Here is a 19,769-nt window from a genome sequence, read left to right as displayed (position 1 = left end):
AGCATAGGGAACAAAATTGGTAAAAAATAACCGATAAATTACTTTTGAAGTAACTTAGTGACTTTGATAATAAAGTACCGTAATTTTCGGACTATAAGCCGCTACTTTTTCCCCTCATTTTGAATCCCTTGGCTTATAGTCCAGTGCGGTTTATTTGTCGATTAAAAAGGTAACACTTTATTTGACAGCCGTTGTAGACCGTCGTAATTATGACATAACACTATCATTGGCATTGAAGAATGCTTATGACAGATGTCAGTGTCAGTGTTATCAGGCAAATTATGTCACTAACTCCATTTATGTCCAGCTTGGATCTTTTACATCCATTCAAAAGTGCGATCATTTGCTGGATGATCCAAAATGACATCGGTCATAAGCATTCATTAATGCTCCTGGCAGTCTCATGTCATAATTATGATGATCTTATGACAGTCTTATGGCACAACTGTCAAATGTGTTACCAAAATACCAAAACTAGCAAGTAAAGAAACAACCGGAACAGTAACTGATGATATAATTAGCACAGAATATGAATTATGATATTTACATCTGTAGCGCTGAAATGAATGCTAGGAGGCATGTTGGACGACAACAGTGTTGACAACAGAGGTTGACCGTCTCCATCAAGGGAGCATTGATGGCCATAAGAAGCTTCTTGAAGCTATGAAGCTTTGCAGCCAATTGGTGATTTCATTCATGGTGATTCATTTGGTCTTATAATGCTGCTGTCAAATAAAGTGTTACTGGTTAATATCTTTTGTTGTAAAAATCCCATAATACAGAGAGGACAGCTGTGGCTGATAGTCCAGTGCGGCTTATCTATGAAGAACTGCCATTTTCATTGTCGAATTTGATGGGTGACCGCTTATACCGTAATTTCCCGAATATAACGCACACTTTTTTTCCCCAAAATCCACTTGTAAAATCATGGTGCGCATTATAAACGGGTACATGGATGGAGACAGAAATATATATATACTAAAAACCGATTTTTTTTTTTTTTTATTGACACGGCCATGTTTTGTTGAAGAAACGTATGCGGCGATCCGTTGCCGACCATTACGGTACGTGACGTCACCAGTTTGTTTCGGTAATACTTCACTCTGATCGGCCGAATGATTTCGTCTGTGTTAAATTGCTTTTTTCACTCTTCATAATGCACAGAATTTAGTTTCTTGAACTCATTTGACTCAACGTTTATTTCAGCTCTGCAACTCGGACCATAACAAACGTAACAACACAGACTTCCTGTGTCCGTCAACTATATCTGTCCCTCGGGAAACTCAAACCCAAATAACAATAGTTCCTATTGTTACTGTTGTGACAGCGATGAGCTCTCTCGGATTTCCGACTTACGTTCTCACTTTCATTTTACCGTATCAATCCATGGAGGAAATATTTATTCATCATGATGAAGTTATACGGCAGCCTTTAAAAGAAAAGTCATAACTGTTTTGTTTTCTCCTGGATTCTGGTAAGTTGAAGAAGTTATCAGATCATATTATTACTAGGGCTGTCAAACGATTAAAATTTTTAATCGAGTTAATTACAGCTTAAAAATTATTTAATCGTAATTAATCGCAATTAATCGCAATTCAAACCATCTATAAAATATATAAATTATTGTTTGAATGGAAAGATAAGACACAAGATGGATATATATATTCAACATACGGTACATAAGGACTGTATTTGTTTATTATAACAATAAATCAACAAGATGGCATTATTAAGATTCTGTTAAAGCAATCCATGGATAGAAGTTTTCGTTTTAATAAAATTTGTAAATTTTTCAATCAAAAAATAACCAAGTAGCCCGCCATTGTTGATGTCAATAATTACTGACACAATGCTCATGGGTGCTGAAGCATATAAAATCAGTCGCACCCAAGCGCCAGCAGAGGGCAGCAAAACTCCACAAAACACAATTAACAAGTGTGCATTTCACTGTTCTGTCATTTAAATCTGTCTGAGCGGGGCTGTGCGTTAATTGCGTCAAATATTTTAACGTGATTAATTTAAAAAATTCATTACCACCCGTTAATGCGATAATTTTGACAGCCCTAATTATTACCGTACATATTATCAGTTTACGGTACTGTTTTGAACTACCAATGTGCTATGCTTGTGCTGTGTATAACCAGTCAGTAAAATGACATTTCTGTATCTGTACACGAGCTCTGTTTTCTTGTATTCTTCTATTTATTGGTGCTAAAATTAGGGTGCGCGTTATACACGGGTACAATAATTTCCCCTAGATTTTACAAGTAAATTTGGGGCGCGCGTTATACACGGGTGCGCCTTATATTCAGGAAATTATGGTAGTCAGGTGCTTATTTTCCGAAAGTTACGGTAATCAGTAAAGTAACTTGATTGCTTTTTTGAGGCATAATCAGCAATTAAATTACTTTTCAAGTAATCTGTGACAACAATGGATGATTTCTTTTAGAAATATTTACAGCTAAATGTCCATGGATAGTATTGACTTCTTTGAAAGGCCCCATGCCATGATAAATCTTTTCCCACCTTGATTCTTGATCTCTTCTTTTTTATTGTACATCTGATATGCTTTCTAATTAGAACGTATTTCTCTAATCTTCATTCTGCACAGTATGCTCCCAATCTCATTCCTTCAGTGATTTGTGCTTATGCACTAATCCCACGCTTCTATTGATCTTGTGAAACCAAATGTCAGCAATACAAAATTGTATTGATCAGAACTACTGTGTCAGCTGCAACAACACGCTCACTTTAAAGCTATAATTGCATCTTGCAGTTGCATTTGTGTTATATCCATTCATTATTTTAACACATGTGATGGTTTGGAGCACTGTTTGGATTTTTCAGTATATTTAGTTATGGGGAAAAAAATTGTAGCGTCCTTTTTTTTTTCATTCTTTACAAATTATCCTGTTACAGTTGCTAACTATATTGTGTGTTTCTGCCTTCCAGATGATCCGGAGGGATTATTTGTGCCTCCTGAGTTTGACAGCACAGGTAGTACATTTGAGGTATGGTATAACTGGGTTTTCACAGCATAGTCCAAGTGACAGTAAAATTCCGATTTAATATCTGAATTTATTTTTATAGTCTCACTACATTATTACACAGTGTTCCCGCAGGTCCTTAAAAAGTCTTAATATGTCCTAAATTTAAATTCCAGATAATCGAGGTCTTAAATTGTCTTACATTTAATGACAAATTGCAGTACGTATTCATTTCCAGAAGATTTCTTCAGTCACTTTCTTTTCAGTTTCCCAAAATCAACAGCAAGTGACCTGTAAATGCCCCAAAATCCACAGCAAGTGACCCATAAATCCCTCAACAGTAGGGGTGTGACAAAATATTAATATGGTGATATATCGTGATACTTTGCATCCCAAAAGGTTATCGATACGCTCATGCCAAGAATCAAGATTTCGTTTTAAAAAGGTGTCAATGTTTAAAACAAAAATAAGGAGCCAACAATTGCTACCAAAAACTTCCACCATAATAGTGTCAGTTAACCCTATGGCTGCCATTGATGGCGCACGACGCCCAATCCATTACAGTGGGGCAAATAAGTATTTAGTCAACCACTAATTGTGCAAGTTCTCCCACTTGAAAATATTAGAGAGGCCTGTAATTGTGAACATGGGTAAACCTCTACCATGAGAGACTAAATGTGGGGAAAAAACCCAGAAAATCACATTGTTTGATTTTTAAAGAATTTATTTGCAAATCATGGTGGAAAATAAGTATTTGGTCAATACCAAAAGTTCATCTCAATACTTTGTTATGTACCCTTTGTTGGCAATAACGGAGGCCAAATGTTTTCAGTAACTCTTCACAAGCTTTTCACACACTGTTGCTGGTATTTTGGCCCATTCCTCCATGCAGATCTCCTCTAGAGCAGTGATGTTTTGGGGCTGTCGTTGGGCAGCACGGACTTTCAACTCCCTCCACAGATTTTTTTTTTCTGTTTCTCTATGCGGTTGAGATCTGGACACTGGTTAGGCCACTCCAGGACCTTGAAATGCTTCTTACGAAGCCACTCCTTTGTTGCCCTGGCTGTGTGTTTGGGATCATTGTTATGCTGAAAGACGAAGGCCATCTTCAATGCCCTTGCTGATGGAAGGAGATTTTCACTCAAAATCTCTCGATACACGGCCCCATTCATTCTTTCCTTTACACAGATCAGTCGTCCTGGTCCCTTTGCAGAAAAACATCCCCAAAGCATGATGTTTCCACTCCCATGCTTCACAGTGTGTATGGTGTTCTTCGGATGCAATTCAGTAGTCTTTCTCCTCCAAACACGAGAACCTGTGTTTCTACCAAAAAGTTCAATTTTGGTTTCATCTGACCATAACACATTCTCCCAGTCCTCTTCTGGATCATCCAAATGCTCTCTAGCGAACCGCAGACGGGCCTGGACGTGTACTGGCTTCATCAAGGGGACACGTCTGGCAGTGCAGGATTTGAGTCCCTGCCGGCGCATTGTGTTACTGATAGTAGCCTTTGTTACTGTGGTCCCAACTCTCTTTAGGTCATTCAATAGGTCCCCCCGTGTGGTTCTGGGATTTTTGCTCACCGTTCTTGTTATCATTTTGACGCCAGGGGGTGAGATCTTGCATGGAGCCCCAGATCGAGGGAGATTATCAGTGGTCTTGTATGTCTTCCATTTTCTAATAATTGCTCCACCAGTCAATTTCTTTACACCAAGCGAAGAGTTAAGAGTTATAGAAAACGTTTGGCCTCCGTCATTGCCAACAAAGGGTACATAACAAAGTATTGAGATGAACTTTTGGTATTGACCAAATACTGATTTTCCACCATGATTTGCAAATAAATTCTTTAAAAACCAAACACTGTGATTTTCTGTTTTTTTCCCCACATTCTGTCTCTCGTGGTTGAGGTTTACCCATGTTGACAATTACAGGCCTCTCTAATCTTTTCAAGTAGGAGAACTTGCACAATTGGTTGTTGACTAAATACTTATTGGCCCCACTGTAAGTTTGGGAAGGGCGAATGAACTTTTGTTCATTCGAAACTACAGCATTCACAGTTGCTCTTTCCTATTTTCGGGGCATTTACAGGTCACTTTCTGTTCATTTAGGGCATTACATGTCACTTCCTGTTGAGTGAGTGACTGCCTATTCATTTCCAGGCATTTGCTGTTCTGTAACCCAAAATCAACATGATCTAACCCATAAAATGCGCCAAAATCAAAAGGAAATAAACCTGGAATGCCCCAAAATGACCTTGTTGCCTGGCATTGGCTGCCACTAACGGCCATAGAAGTGGGAGGAGCCCATTTGGAGTGGGGGGGGGGGGGGGGGTTCATTCGCTGCCATGCTCCCAGTTCAAATGGGTTGAACGTCTACTAGTGATAAACTTAAAGCTGAAGGATGAAGATATCTTGTTTTTCTGTTGATTAGTTGTTTTGTACAATATCCTAAGATGATTTCCTGACCAATTTATCGATAATAGTTGTATCGCTATATTGCAAGAATATCGTTATCGTGAGCTTTCTATCGAAAATCGTATCGTATCGTGGGTACCAAGAGGTTCCCACTCCTACTCAACAGGGAAAGGAATTGACCGAAAATGAATAGGACATTTTGTGAAATGCCTCAAAATTAACTTTTTGCCTGCCGTTGACTGCCATTGGCGGCCATAGACGTCCACACTCCCACTTCGAATGGATTGGACATCTTCTACTGATAAAGTCATTCCAATTTATAGCAGAAGGATGAAAATAGCTTGTTTTTCTCTTTATTGTTTGTTTTGAAGAATGATTTCCTGACAATGGTATTAATTATTGTTATATTGCCACACCATGAGATCATTATCGGGAGCTTTGCATTTCAAATCATGTCATATGGTGAGGTAGCCAGAGGTTCCCACTTCTAGTACAAAGCCTGCAAAAAGTCTTTTTCGTTCGGGACAATAGGAGTCATAGCCGTTGAGTCGCATTTTGAGAGGAGAAAAACACCAGTTGCAGTGAAATACAGTTTGTTTTTTTTCTTCATCAGAAATTGTTGCAACACGTTTTTGTCTTAAATTCTTTTTTAAATGACCTTTTAAAAAAGCATTAAATTTGTCTTTTAAAAGGGTGCAAGAACCCTGATACAATCAGCGAGTCAATGCCAATGCCTGTTAGTCAAGACCAACTAATTATATTTTAATCATTGATTTATCTTGGTTAATATCTAGTATGTGTTGACACAGTTGTCATTTTTATAATTATTTACATTTAATTTGGGAATATCAATATAAATGCATGCATATAATATACAAAACTTGTTAAAAAAAAATTTCATGCTCAAATTATTACTTTTTTTTTCTACCTTTAAAGGGCTGCCATTGATGGCGTGACACGTCTAATCTATTTTGTCACTCAAAATGGATTAGACATCTGGAACCGTCAGTGGCACAGAAGTACGATCAGTCACAGCTCAGTTTAAATTAATCGAACGTCTGTCGCCATAAATGGCATGCATTTAAGATAAATTATATGAATAAAGAAATATTTTAGAGATTACTCGAGGCCGTAGCTAGTGTGTATTTCTATTTTTATTCATTTTAATTTAGTTTTTATTAACATTGTATTAATTTAGAATTTATGTATTTATCATTATAAAAATAATATATAAAAAAATACAATAATGAATAATTATCCCAAAAATATCTAATATTTTAATTATTATATTAATATTTGGATTCCTGCTTGATTTTGAAATCAGGAAATAGACAACAGGATACAATGGTACAGTTTAGAAAATTGCATTTATATCAGAAGATGACACTCGTAGTATATGTAAATCTTTCCTTTTGTTGAGATGCAGGGCCATGTTTTTTCTTTGGGTTCAACTCTGTCTGCGGCGCTGAATTTTGTGATCGAACCAGAACTCCGGGCTGAGCTGGGAGAGGTCATTCAAAAGCTATTGGAGAAAATGCAGGAAAAGAAACCAGAGGATCGACCGCTCATAAAGGTAATGAGTAACAGATTCTCATTCTCATATACAGGTAGTTCCTGGTTTACGAATGAGTTCCGTTCCTGCGCTGGCGATGCAACCCTGATTTCCGCTTAAGTCAGAATTAACCCTTTAAATACCTAAAAACACCCTCTAAATTTAAAAAAAAAAAAAAAAACTATCCAAAAACATGTATTATACGTCTTTGTACTGTCCTCGCCCAGACGTTGGAGCTCAGTCCTAGCTATACAGTGAGCTAAGCTCCAAAATGACAATGTCAGATGTCCGTGTGGTTTGCTGACTTTATTCAGCTGCTCATGACATCAACACTTGCAGAATGAAACTAAAATAAAAGGAAATTAAATCTGTCTCAATTTAAATGACAGCAATTCAAATTTGCATTTACAAGGAGCTGCTGGTACAGCAGTAACAAACGATTAGCATGTATCAGTTAGCGTCCGCACATCATCAAAAACAATCGCATTAACTCGCCCCACAATTCGACCACAATTGAAAACACACAATAAACACGACAAAAGGAGTTATATACAGCCGTCTTTTCTGGATGCTTCACAAGCAACAAATGTGCACGCGGGCTATCACCTCTGTCACTCGGCTGCTCTGTGAATGCGTGTGTGGGTTGGGCGCGTCTGTACATGCGCTCGCTTCCTGCGCCAAAATGAAAGCATGCATCACAAAACAAAAGTAAAAAAAAGACCGACGAGACGCAGGTGTCGTAAAGTCGAAATTGCGTAATTCGTGTCCATCGTAACCCGGGGACTACCTGTACTACATGCATATGCCCATTAGACTAAATGTTTTTCAATGTTAAATATTTATTGGCAAATTCCTAGGACATCCTCTATCAGGCTCAAGCACGTCTGCACCACACCTCATCTGCGGCTGTGTGCCGTAAATTATCCTCTGTTGGACGGCGTGTGCTCTCCATTGAATCAATATCAAATTTCCAAGGTCATTCCATCAAATCCATCCACTATGTCAACATTTGATCTCTGTTGTGATTTCTTACTTGACTCATTCCTTTCCGTATCATACCCCAGATGGACAAGAGAGCTGTGAGGCAATATGGCAACATTCTGAATCCCAAAGACAGATTTCATTTGATATGAGCAAAGAACCGTCTGTGAAAACTTCAATGAAGGCAAATGGTCTACCCAGACAGCAGGTTGGCTATTTTATAGTGTTGTAACAATCCCATTATTTGGCTCTCAATACAGATTCCGACACCCAGCTGTGTAGTATCGGCCGATACTGAGACTGTACTCATTCCACGTTTTTGGAGAATGATAATAATAAAAAAAATATTTTAATAAGAAATTACTGCATACTCACTTAAACATAAAGTAATTGCTATCATGGCTTGGTCTGACACTGCTTATTTTCTGCCATTGGCGGTGCTGGACATCCAATCCATTTGACGGATTGGACTTCAGGTAATAAAATCATTTGAATTCACAGCAGACAGATGATTGGATGCCACACTTTTATTATCATATCAGGCATGGCGACAAGTGCACCCTTTTTTACAGCGATATGCGTAGCTGGTGGCCATCGTGGGTGTGGCGATGAGCGGTTTGAAACTAGATCTCGAAAAGTACCTGTTGTGCAGCATTGGCATGTTATTTCCTAAAATTCTCGGACGTCATTTTAGTGCCATATCAGTAGCGATACTAGTATTGGTATCAGGGCAACACCACTATTTTAAATGACAATAATTAACAATCAAATGTTTTTTACAGTTTTCGAGTCCATTTTTGTCAATTTGCATTGGTTATTTTTCGTAAAAGTTTCCCAAAAGTGAGAATGTATTTGGGTCTTTTTTTTTTAATTGGGTGCCATTTGGACATAACAGAGTGGACACTAACTGAAGGGAAATTTTGTGCTAAAGTTAGCCCTCGGCATAGTTTGCTAGTAGGGTTGTTCCGATCATGTTTTTTTGCTCCCGATCCGATCCCGATCGTTTTAGTGTGAGTATCTGCCGATCCCGATATTTCCCGATCCGACTGCTTTTTTTTTTGCTCCTGATTCAATTCGTCATTCCCGATAATTTTTCCCGATCATATACATTTTGGCAATGCATTAAGAAAAAATGAATAAAGCTCGGACGAATATATACATTAAACATACAGTACATACTGTAAGTACTGTATTTGTTTATTATGACAATAAATCCTCAAATGGCATTTACATTATTAACATTCTTTCTGTGAGAGGGATCCACGGATAGAAAGACTTGTAATTCTTAAAGGACAAATGTGACTTTCTATATTGTGACTAAATATTGCCACCTAGTGTATTTGTTGAGCTTTCAGTAAATGATACTGTAGCCATGCCCAAATGCATGATGGGAAGTGCAACCATGTCTGTGCGTAGTGCTACCAATTGATATATCTTCTCTGCGTTGGGAAATAACATAGGGTGTTAAGAAAAAGATCAATTACTACCGTGCTTCCCCACATTGCTTCCCACAATATTTCTAATCGTAGGGAGAGGGATTGTAAGGCTTTAGACAAGTAAAAAAAGCTTCAAAGGCTTCCCAAATTCACTCTACCCATTTCACGCTGCCTTTTAGCTCTCTATATAGGTAAAACGACACCATTACAGATTGAGCACGACAATGCGTGAGTGGGTCGTGCAGTGCATGCATTAATTGCGTTAAATATTTTAACGTGATACATTTTTTTAAAAATTAATTACCGCCATTATCGGGATAAATTTGATACCCCTACCTTAAGCCAAAACTAAAGACTCTGGATGAGTGTAACATATTATGTCTGTAACGTTAAATACAATTAGAAAACGATTTAATTAAAATATATATATATTTAAAAAAGGCATGTCCGATATTTTTTTGCCGATTCCGATACTTTGAAAATGACGTGATCGGACCCGATCGATCGGCATCCTGATCGGGACATCTCTATTTGCTAGCATAATAGCTAACATTACTTTGGATATTTAATGAGAAATCTAAAATTCTACAAAAAAAACTTTTGAAAAGGTTCAATTCAATTAATTTATTTGATATTTAGCTTTAACAGAGTGGACACGTTATAATCAAACACTCTGAATGTAGTTCTTTAAAACTGCTAAATCTGATTTTTAAAGGAGTTAAAAAATAAAATTGCTTACCAGAGTTGAATTTCCCGCCACTCTTGTGATGTTATCGCAGAAGGATGTCTTGATAAATGGTGAATTTTCTCAAAGGGACACTAACACAATTTAACAAAGTGGATAGTGACACTGTAGATGAACAAGAAAGTTTATCCAGGACAATAAAATCAAAACAATTATTTTGAATTTTTTTGTACTTATATTTGATATTTTATGGTTATGGATATTTTTTGGTTTTATGTGGTTAATAATTTTCTGTCAAACTTATCAAAGCAGCTGTAATATTACAGGTGTGTGTAGGCTGGGATTCCTCTCTCTGGGCCGAGGATGCCAATATTTCAGACAGATGCTGCATGGGCTTAGCAGACGAGCTGGAATGCTGTTCTCACAACACCTCACCACTGAGGATGAGAGCCCATCAGAGATTCATTAAGGCGAAAGGAGCACTGAATCGCTCCTGCTCCATCCCGGACTCCAATAATCCACCTTGCTCCTCATTTCCTCACGGAAATATTACCATACCTGTATCAGACCTTACTGAGATCGAAGCAGATCAACGTTTTTGTTCCAAGTCTGTGCAGAGCAGCAGATCCAAAAGAGTCACCCGAGGAAGGTCCTTGGAGTCATACCCACGTAGAATCGCAGATGATTGCGTGAGCTCAATTACTGACTATTCAACATCAAGAGGAAAAAAAGAAGATGCCGGCAAGTCATCTTGGTATAAAGAAAGCCATTTTCAAGAATGTCATAAAAATTCATTGAAGGAAGAGAGTCAGAATGTGGCCTCATCCTGCACATCGGCCTCCCGCAATCGTGTGGATGTGGAACATGACACCCTCGGGGCCCAAAAATCATCAAAGAACCACAAGCTCTACATCCCAAAGAATGTCATGACCAAAAGCATGCTTTTCCTCAGTGAAGAATGTACGCATGAGGTTAGCAAATTACTCATCAATGCTTAATGGTTGAACTCAGATTTCTCTGTGAATTCATGGACATAATTCTTATGTTTCAGTAGAGTAAATTAGTGCTGCCACAATTAATCGATTAACTCAGTTATTTGATGAGAAAAAAGCTTCGAATAGAATTTTGCTGCTTTGTGTATTCGTTTAATTAGAGTGCCGTTGTAATGGTTTGTTTTGAAAGTGTTTGCAGTTTTAATTATTTGAGTGGATACACTGCCCTCTGGTGGCAACGGTGAATATGGCATAACTCATGTTACATGGCTGCTCCCCATTAATACCAACATAAGGTTGTAAGTTTTAGCTTGAGCTAATATTTTTTTTATGCGTTCGTAATTTTTTAAGGCAAATTTAGCTGTTTTCTGTGGGAATATGAGTTTGAACAATTTTTTAAAAGCATTGGTAAAAAATATATATATTAGCATTTAAGCTAGCGGACTTTTGATATGCAAGTTTGCCATTTATTTTTTGGGGTTGTACTTAGATCTTCATGTATTTATTTATTTTAGCCATTTGAGGCTAATATCAGGTAATTGAATTCATTTTTAAATGAAAGAGTGATTCAGCATAGTTTGAAGAAACATTTTACATCTCCTAAAATACCGTATTGGCCTGAATATAAGACAGTGTTTTTTTGCATTGAAATAAGATTAAAAAAAGAGGGAGTCGTTTTAGATTCGTGGTCTAGACGTTATACCCATTCACGACGCTAGATGACGCCAGATATCATTGAAGCGATGTTCTGTCATGACAGATCTCAGCTACTCTCCCCATTCATGACGCTAGATGGCGCCAGATATCATTGAAGCAATGTTCTGTCATGACAGATCTCAGCTACTAGTTTAACCAGTTTGCATTATTTTATTGCAGTGTTTTTCCTTATTCAGATTTGTTTCAAGACTACAGTTACAGTTAGACTTCACTTTGATGGTTAATGCAGTTATTGCAATTTTGTTGTTCTATCACAATAGATTGGTTTATTTACATTTCAAAAACAAGAAGCCATTAATTTACGAATGTAATTGCACTTCAGTTTACATATTTAAATGTTCAGATATTAAGATTTGAATGAGGCAAAATAACATGCTTTTTCTCTCAAATATATTGTTATAATCATTTGTTTCAGATGTACTGTAATTATTTTCTTTATAAAAATTAGTGTTCAAAAAGTCTTTTTTCAAACTTGAGTCTTGAAAAAGAGGGGGTCGTCTTATAATCAGGGCCGTCTTATATTCGGGCCAGTATGGTACATTGTGCAACGCATTAAATGTTCCTAATCCGATTACTCAATTATTCGAACTAACTAGTTGATAGATTAATCGACTACTAAAATAATCGGTCACTGCAGCCCTACTTAAAATCACCGATAATGATGACTTTCCCTTTGGCCCTAGAATTCTTTTGTCATATTCAACAGCTCAGTCTTTAATAACCCATCAATAACAAAATGTAAAATTAGATTGGGCCTAGATAAATTACATAACAATTCTTATATTGACACTGTAGGGTTGAACTTGTACTGTGTATGTGCTTGTTATATTTTCATGGAGTGTACATGGAATATATTCATTCAACATTCAGTACCATAGGCAATTACTAGTACATTATCAAGAGGATATACAAAATGAAGTCTGCAATTCTTCCATTGTTTGTTTCCTTCAGTGGATCCCACTAAGAGAATTACTTGCACATTGTGGCCTGGGGCTTACTGTGAATGAGCTATGGGCTCTCTGTTATACTTGCCTTTCATCCCTGCAGACCTATATTGACTTTCCAGGTAAGCTCCGTAACCCTTTCATGATTAATATTTTTTTTTCCTTAAATGTTTTAAATACCGTCTTATAATTAAGACAAGGGTCTCAAACCATTTAACATCCCCTTGTAGTATTAGTATGCACATGTTCCAATGGGCAGTAAAAAGATATATGAATAATAATAAAACGAATACATTAAGTGAAGGATCCCTTTTGGTGGGGTCAATTACAGTATTTGAATATTTAAAAAAATACAAAAGCAGAGTTGTCCAATGAATTAGTTTTTTAACTGATAGTCTGATATTGGCCAACTCCAAAAATCTGATATCAACGAGATATCGATTTATGTGGCCGTGGGCTTAAAATATTATGGCTCATCAAATTTTGATGTCCCACTGGATGCTTTACTAATGTTAAACGTAAGAACTTTACGGTTTTCCAAACATTCTGTGAAGAAGAAAAAAATACAACTTGAAAAACTGCCTATATTGCACCACTATATTGTTGAAATCAAAATAGTGCAAACATGTTTTTTGGATCAAGTACAAAGTGCCAATAAGGCACTTATTCTGCCCTCAATGTGTGTGTGGGTACACAAATCGAAAGATGGCGAAAAAACCAGGCTCTAAAGAGAAGTCAAACGCTGGAGTAAAGATGAACTGGCTTTACTGTGGTCATCTTTCTCTTCACTAGAGCACTGATACTTCTAAAACAGAAAACAACAAAATATTGAGAGGAGCCAATTGAGGTGGCTCGGGCATCTGGTTCGGATGCCTCCTGGATGCCTCCCTGGAGAGGTGTTCCGGGCATATCCCATCGGCGGCAGGCCCCGGGGCAGACCCAGGACACGCTGGAGAGACCATGTCTCTCGGCTGGCCTGGGAACACCTTGGGATCCCGCCGGAGGAGCTGGTTGAAGTGGCTGGGGAGAGGGAAGTCTGGGGTTCCCTGCTAAACCTGCTGCCCCCGCGACCCGACCCTGGATTAAGCGGCAGATGATGGATGGATGGACAGACAACAAAACATTGTGTCAATAATATGAAATAAAGTCACAAAATAAAGAAAAGTGTACACTAAGTGTCAATTTAATAGCAACTGGTAGTACAGTTCGCAAACAATGAAATAATGTAACCAGACAGATATAACTTAAAAGTGAGGCTCGTATAAGACACAAACAACGTGGTGAGAGGGCGAGAACTGACTCCAGACGCTACTGCGTTTAGCTCTCTCTTGTCACAATGAGATCGCGCTGACATGATTACGTCAGCAGAATATGCTGGAACTAATTACACCTAAGCACCAGCAGGGGGCGAAAAAACCACCAGAAACACAGGCAGGATTTGACAGCACTGCATTATGCATAATTGCCCAAAACCGATAATGAAAAACCGATGCCGATATTATCCGATATCATTGTAAAATGCTTTTATTGATATTATCGGCTACCCGATAATATCGGTCAACTCTGCTATAAAGAACGCAGAAGAAAACACAAAATATGCAAAATAATTTACTTAAAAACTTAACTTAAAAAAATAAGTTTAAACAAACGGATAATTTTTTTTTTTAATTTAAGAAGAAGACAAATTCAAATAAGTGTGGCCTATATGTATTTTTCACAGGAAATTTTACTGATTCTTTTTTTTTTTTTTTTAGTTTTAAAATCTCTTGTGATTGCACATATAGCTTTGTCTGCAATTGATGTCATTTTAACTGAGGGAAGCTGAAGGCGACTATTCGATCGCTCGCTTTCAGCTTCTTCCAGTTGAAATGGATTGGACATCTATTGTCGTCAATTAGTGTTTTCAATAGCAATTTTCCTCCCTTACTAACTACCACAACACATACTCTGTGACCTGGACTAGCAGTGAATGAGTTAAGCTAATGATAACTTTTGAATATGTCAATGTTATAACCACTGTCCCTGAAAGGGATAACTTATGAATGTATCCCAAGTTTTTTTTTTTTTTCTTTTTTTTTTTTTTAATTGCTCAATTACCACAATAATGCAAATTTTTTTGTGTGTGTGCATATTCTCATTGAAATCAATTTTGGAAGAACATATAATTTTTGTATGCTACTATCTTCTTTTCATTAGCTTGCATATCCTTGGATAATGTATACATTGGCTGCACAGGGGAGATACTTTTCTTGACACCGAAAAACATTGGTAAGATCACTTTTTATTTTCCTCACTGCGATAGTAAAAAAAAAAAAAAAAATAGAAAGGGGGAGTCAGCTGGCACCGCTCAAGAGAAAAGTCACTATTTATTACACTTTGGTGCATTGTGAGGCCTGAGGCAGTTACCCCAGGCCTGTTGGTTCAGGTAGGATTTTAAAGTGAACGAAAGAGCCACTCAAAAACCACTCGTCCAATGTTTTGTCACACTTGTTTTAAATTTGCATTTTTTTCCCATTTAAGCACTGTAAATGTGTTCTCTGCAGAATCTCAGGATAAATTTTATCTTGCCCCTGAATATCAAGAGCATGGAATCGTAACTGAGAAGGTATGTTGATAAAGTGCATGAGTATATTTAGAACATAAAAAATTATTTTTTTTCCCAATCGAAATTTTCTGTTGCTATCTAGGCTTGTGTTTATGGAGTTGCTGCTATCCTTTGGGCAACTGCAAAGTTCACTTTGTTGCCCAATCAGAAGCTTGTGATGCCTCGCAAACTGAAGCGACTTCTGCTTGAAATGGCAAAGAATGCACCCGTCGAGAGACCTTCCATTGCCATGGCTAAACAGGTTATAACAACAAAATTATCACACCATTTAAATCAGCAATGTTTGTCATACCTCGTGGATGAACTGAACGTCACTGCATTCAGAACTTAACATTTAGGGCGCTTTCATATTTGATCCATATTAAATGAACCAGAGTTCTTTTTCTCAGATAGTCTGCTTCGTTTTGTAAATGTGAAAGCGCATCCGAACTCTAGTTCGGACAAAACAAACGAACTCTGGGCTGCTCAAAAATCGTGGGTCTTGGTCCGCTATAAGCGCACCTTGCTTCGCTTGTGAATGCAACCGGAGAGGGGTGCAGTTTTGGTACCTGCTTGGAGCCATAGACTTCATAATGTATTGACATGACACATTCCCTATTCACTGTGTCACGTCTTCCCGAAGGAGGCCGTCCAACACTCCGCTTCATTTATAAGCAGTCCGTCACATGCAGCGATCTAACGCCGGATTTAGTTTGAAAAAGTACGAAAGTGGTACTGCATATAAACAGGAAGGGTTGTCTCGGGAGTGATTTGTTTGAGGATTCAAGGTAATTGTTATATTTTTCGTACCATGCATGCATTTTGAAACGTTGTGAAAAAAATCAATAGGAGAAATTATCCGCTACAGCATTGGCATTATACTTCGCAATATTTACGTAAAATATATGCTAACTGCGCAGGGTTTTTTTTTAGCTTTTAACCAAGAATATAGACTCTTTTATGTCCATAACTATAAAAAATGCAGGGATTTAAGCATTTATTCACAAGAATTTTCAACAGAAAAAGCTCATTGTCTTCATATGGCGGCCGCTAATTTACTTACTGACTAGCCTCATAGTTTGCAATATTTACATAAAATAAATGCAACCTGCACGTTTTTTTTTTTGTTTGTTTTTTTTTTTTTTTTTCTTTTTACCAAGAATCGAGACTGTTTTACGTTCATATCTATAAAGAATTCAGGGATTTAAGCATTTATTCACAAGAATTTTCAACGGAAAAATTTCTTTGTCTACATATGGCGGCCGCTAATTTCCTTACTGAGTAGCCTCATAGTTCACAATATTTACGTAAAATAAAAGCTACATGCACGTTTTTTTTTTGCTTTTAACCAAGAATCGAGACTGTTATACATCCATATATATATAAAGAATTCAGGGATTTAAAGATTTATTCACATGAATTTTCAATGGAAAAAGCTCTTTGTTTAAATATGGCGGCCGCTAATTTCCTTACTGAGTAGCCTCATAGTTCACAATATTTACGTAAAATAAATGCTACCTGCACGTTTTTTTTATTGCTTTTAACCAAGAATCGAGACTGTTTAACGTCCATATCTATAAAGAATTCAGGGTTTTAAGCATTTATTCACAAGAATTTTCAACGGAAAAAGATCTTTGTCTGTGTTTCCACTCAGTCAGCTTTGACGGAGATAGGCCCCCTATAAATCGGCCCCGTGTCCCGTCAATAAATTATGAAGTCTATGGTGGAGCCCTGATGCTCCAAGCTGTGATCGTACACGAAGGGCATCTTTGGAAGCAAAAGTACAGCGCGCACGCTATACAAAATCAACAATGGCAAAATGACAGATGAACCACGGCCAAATGTTCTTGTGCCGTGCTAAGCATTAGCAAATTGATACACAGAATCAGGTTCTAATGTGGCAGATGTGTTTTGCATGCTGTTGCTGAACGTACCATGTGAGAGTGACTGAAGCCAAGTCAGGTGGAGCCTCTCGGGACGGCTGTTTTGTGAGCCTAGCTCCTCTGGAAGTGGCAATAATTTGACAGTCAAAAAAGTGGCAAAAGTGAGAGCGATTGCTTGCGTGTGTTACTTAGCATACCATGCGGTTCCCTTTCAAGGTTTAATTTTCCCCAATTCATTTTTTATCTACTCCAGTTCGCTCGAGTCAGGAGGGCGCAACCCCCCCGCTGGCCGAACGGCGACTTGCTATGCTATGCTACATTAGAGTTTTTTGGGGGGTTCTTACATGGAAAAAATATCCGCTGCACAAAACAGTCAGTTGACAAAAAATGACACATACAAATGCACGGTTCTATTATCATTGCAAAATAAAAGCCAGTAATATTAAAAAAGAAAAAAAACAAACGTAAAAATAATGCTATGCTACATTACGTCACAGCGTGGTGCTATGACACTCCACGCTCCCTCCCCTCCCAGGAGGGAGGTATTTCATCTTTTATTCGTCCAATCAATGAGTGCGCCTTTCGTCCACGTGATGATACTCAGAAAGTTCGGTTGGAACCAGTGTGAATCCTGAACTTTTTCAACAACTAATTTGCAAGTGTTGCTCCGAGATAGCTCTCAAACGGGACCCTGGTTCTCTTGGTCTAGTGTGAAAGCATCCTTAGTCAAGAAGTATTTGGACAAGAACATGTTTTTTTCATGATTTTGGCATTACCATGTTTTATTATTAACTAACATTAAATCTTGGGATTGATTGGCTGTTTTACTTCCACTGTATCCTGCAATGACTCCTTGCACAGCCATTTTTTTCTCTGGTAAGCTGCTCCGTAACTAATATTAATATGCATCCATTCCAGAGTTGCTTTGACTACTTAACACGTCAAGGAACAAATGCTCAGAATGTGTGGAACCAATTAATCAGCAGAGTTCATGCGGTAAATTCAAGCTTGTCAGCCAAATTTTATACAACTGGATGCTGTGTTTTAAGCCAAACCCACTATTTTCCAGCCAGTATCAAGATCGACTGGAGAATATTTGAGTGCAGATGACACAAACCAAAGTTTCAGTACAGATACATCTCATATGAGACCCGGTAGGCATGGTGGATTTTTATGTTGTTTGTTTGCTTGTTTGTTTGTTTGTTTTTTTACTTTGAATTACAGCATCGTAAATACTGAAGAGTGCAATATTTGCACTCATCATCATAGAAAACTAATTTCCTATTCTCTTCTTCAGCTATTCAAGCAACAGTGGACTCCAACACCCAAAAATCTACAGTTCCAAAACCACACTTTTCGCCTCAGACATACTAACCAAAAGGGAAGAGAGAAACAACAATGGAAATGCTATTAACGAGTAAGCAGATTTTTAAAAAGGTTTTTGTTGTATATCACTAAATCTGATTTTTTTTAAAAACATTTGTCATTATGGCCACATTTACAATACAGCTACTTACTTGCACATGTGCACTGTCTTATGTTGCTTCCCAGCAATTACATTTTGATTTTTCTGTCTGCACAATATATTAGTTGTTGAATATTATGAACAATGGTGAAGAATGTCACCCTCATAGACCAATGTTCCAGTAAATAATGGATTTATCCCCCATAGATTCTAATTTTGAGCAGGTTCATGACCTTTGCATTCATGCTTTCCCCTAGCTGAAATGTTCTCTGTCCACTTACGCTTACTATTTTGCATGTATATCATTTAATTGAGTGTGAAGTATGCATAATGGAAGCGGCATTCATGGATATTGTTACCCATGGTAACATGTTTTGTTTCTCCGAATGCTTAGCTGTGTCTAAACACATTGAGAAGATATGTTGAACCTCCTCTTCACTGTTAATGATGTGCAAATCCTTTGAGGGGGAAGGACTTAGGTGGGTGAAAGGAAAGATGAATGAAAGCAAGTAATTGTTTTCATGTCTTTTTACATAGGCGCTATAGAATCAAAAAGCGATGTGCTGACAATGGCGTCTGTTTTTGCAGATGTGTTTGATTAATTTTCCTAGTTTCATATGCAGGCAATCTTTCAACAAACAGAACTTTAAATAGCCACTGTAGTGTCGTTTTCCATCTCCACTGATGAAGGTTATTGGAGAACTCAGCTTATAGTCAACAGCAGTACGGAATTCATGCTTTTCTTTTTTTTCCCATGTGGTAGATGTATTGATTGCAAAACGTCTGAAGTAGGGCTGTCCCAAATGATTATTTTAGGGCCAAATTAATACATTTAAAAAAAGAACGAGAATAAAATCATAATATTGCAATGAGAAACAAAAGTTACATTATTACGTAGTGGTAATGTTGCTGTGAGCCGCTACGCACTTACATGTACCTTCGCTGGTAGCTACGACGAAGCATTAGTATAAATTCTTCTGTGGAATATAATTTGATGTAGATGAAGCAAAATAATAAAGATGACCTTATTTGTAAAACCGATTCTAAAACACGCTTTCAATATTGTTGAGTTTAACGGAGGTGGCAATGCACTACGTAAAGTACGTAGCCATAGGCGGAGTTTGACTTT

The 19,769-nt window shown here is 37.5% G+C and overlaps 1 protein-coding gene across 1 annotated transcript in view; it reads left to right on the top strand.

Annotated features, from left to right (window-relative positions):
• The window catches only part of LOC130922660 (kinase non-catalytic C-lobe domain-containing protein 1), a 66,476-nt gene that overhangs the window by 13,183 nt on the left and 33,524 nt on the right, over window positions 1-19,769 (top strand). Inside the window, exons 3-14 of the mRNA XM_057847576.1 lie at window positions 2,953-3,011; window positions 6,828-6,974; window positions 7,811-7,928; window positions 8,018-8,142; window positions 10,382-11,026; window positions 12,716-12,830; window positions 14,905-14,976; window positions 15,252-15,313; window positions 15,396-15,554; window positions 18,094-18,171; window positions 18,245-18,329; window positions 18,473-18,544. Of these exons, the coding sequence (XP_057703559.1) occupies window positions 2,953-3,011; window positions 6,828-6,974; window positions 7,811-7,928; window positions 8,018-8,142; window positions 10,382-11,026; window positions 12,716-12,830; window positions 14,905-14,976; window positions 15,252-15,313; window positions 15,396-15,554; window positions 18,094-18,171; window positions 18,245-18,329; window positions 18,473-18,544 (1,737 nt within the window). The remainder of the gene's footprint in view (window positions 1-2,952; window positions 3,012-6,827; window positions 6,975-7,810; window positions 7,929-8,017; window positions 8,143-10,381; window positions 11,027-12,715; window positions 12,831-14,904; window positions 14,977-15,251; window positions 15,314-15,395; window positions 15,555-18,093; window positions 18,172-18,244; window positions 18,330-18,472; window positions 18,545-19,769) is intronic.

The sequence above is a fragment of the Corythoichthys intestinalis genome, chromosome 10, assembly GCF_030265065.1.
Source record: "Corythoichthys intestinalis isolate RoL2023-P3 chromosome 10, ASM3026506v1, whole genome shotgun sequence".
NCBI lineage: Eukaryota > Metazoa > Chordata > Actinopteri > Syngnathiformes > Syngnathidae > Corythoichthys > Corythoichthys intestinalis.
The sequence above is the reverse complement of the archived record's forward strand: the minus strand, read 5'-3'. Positions and strand labels throughout refer to the sequence as shown.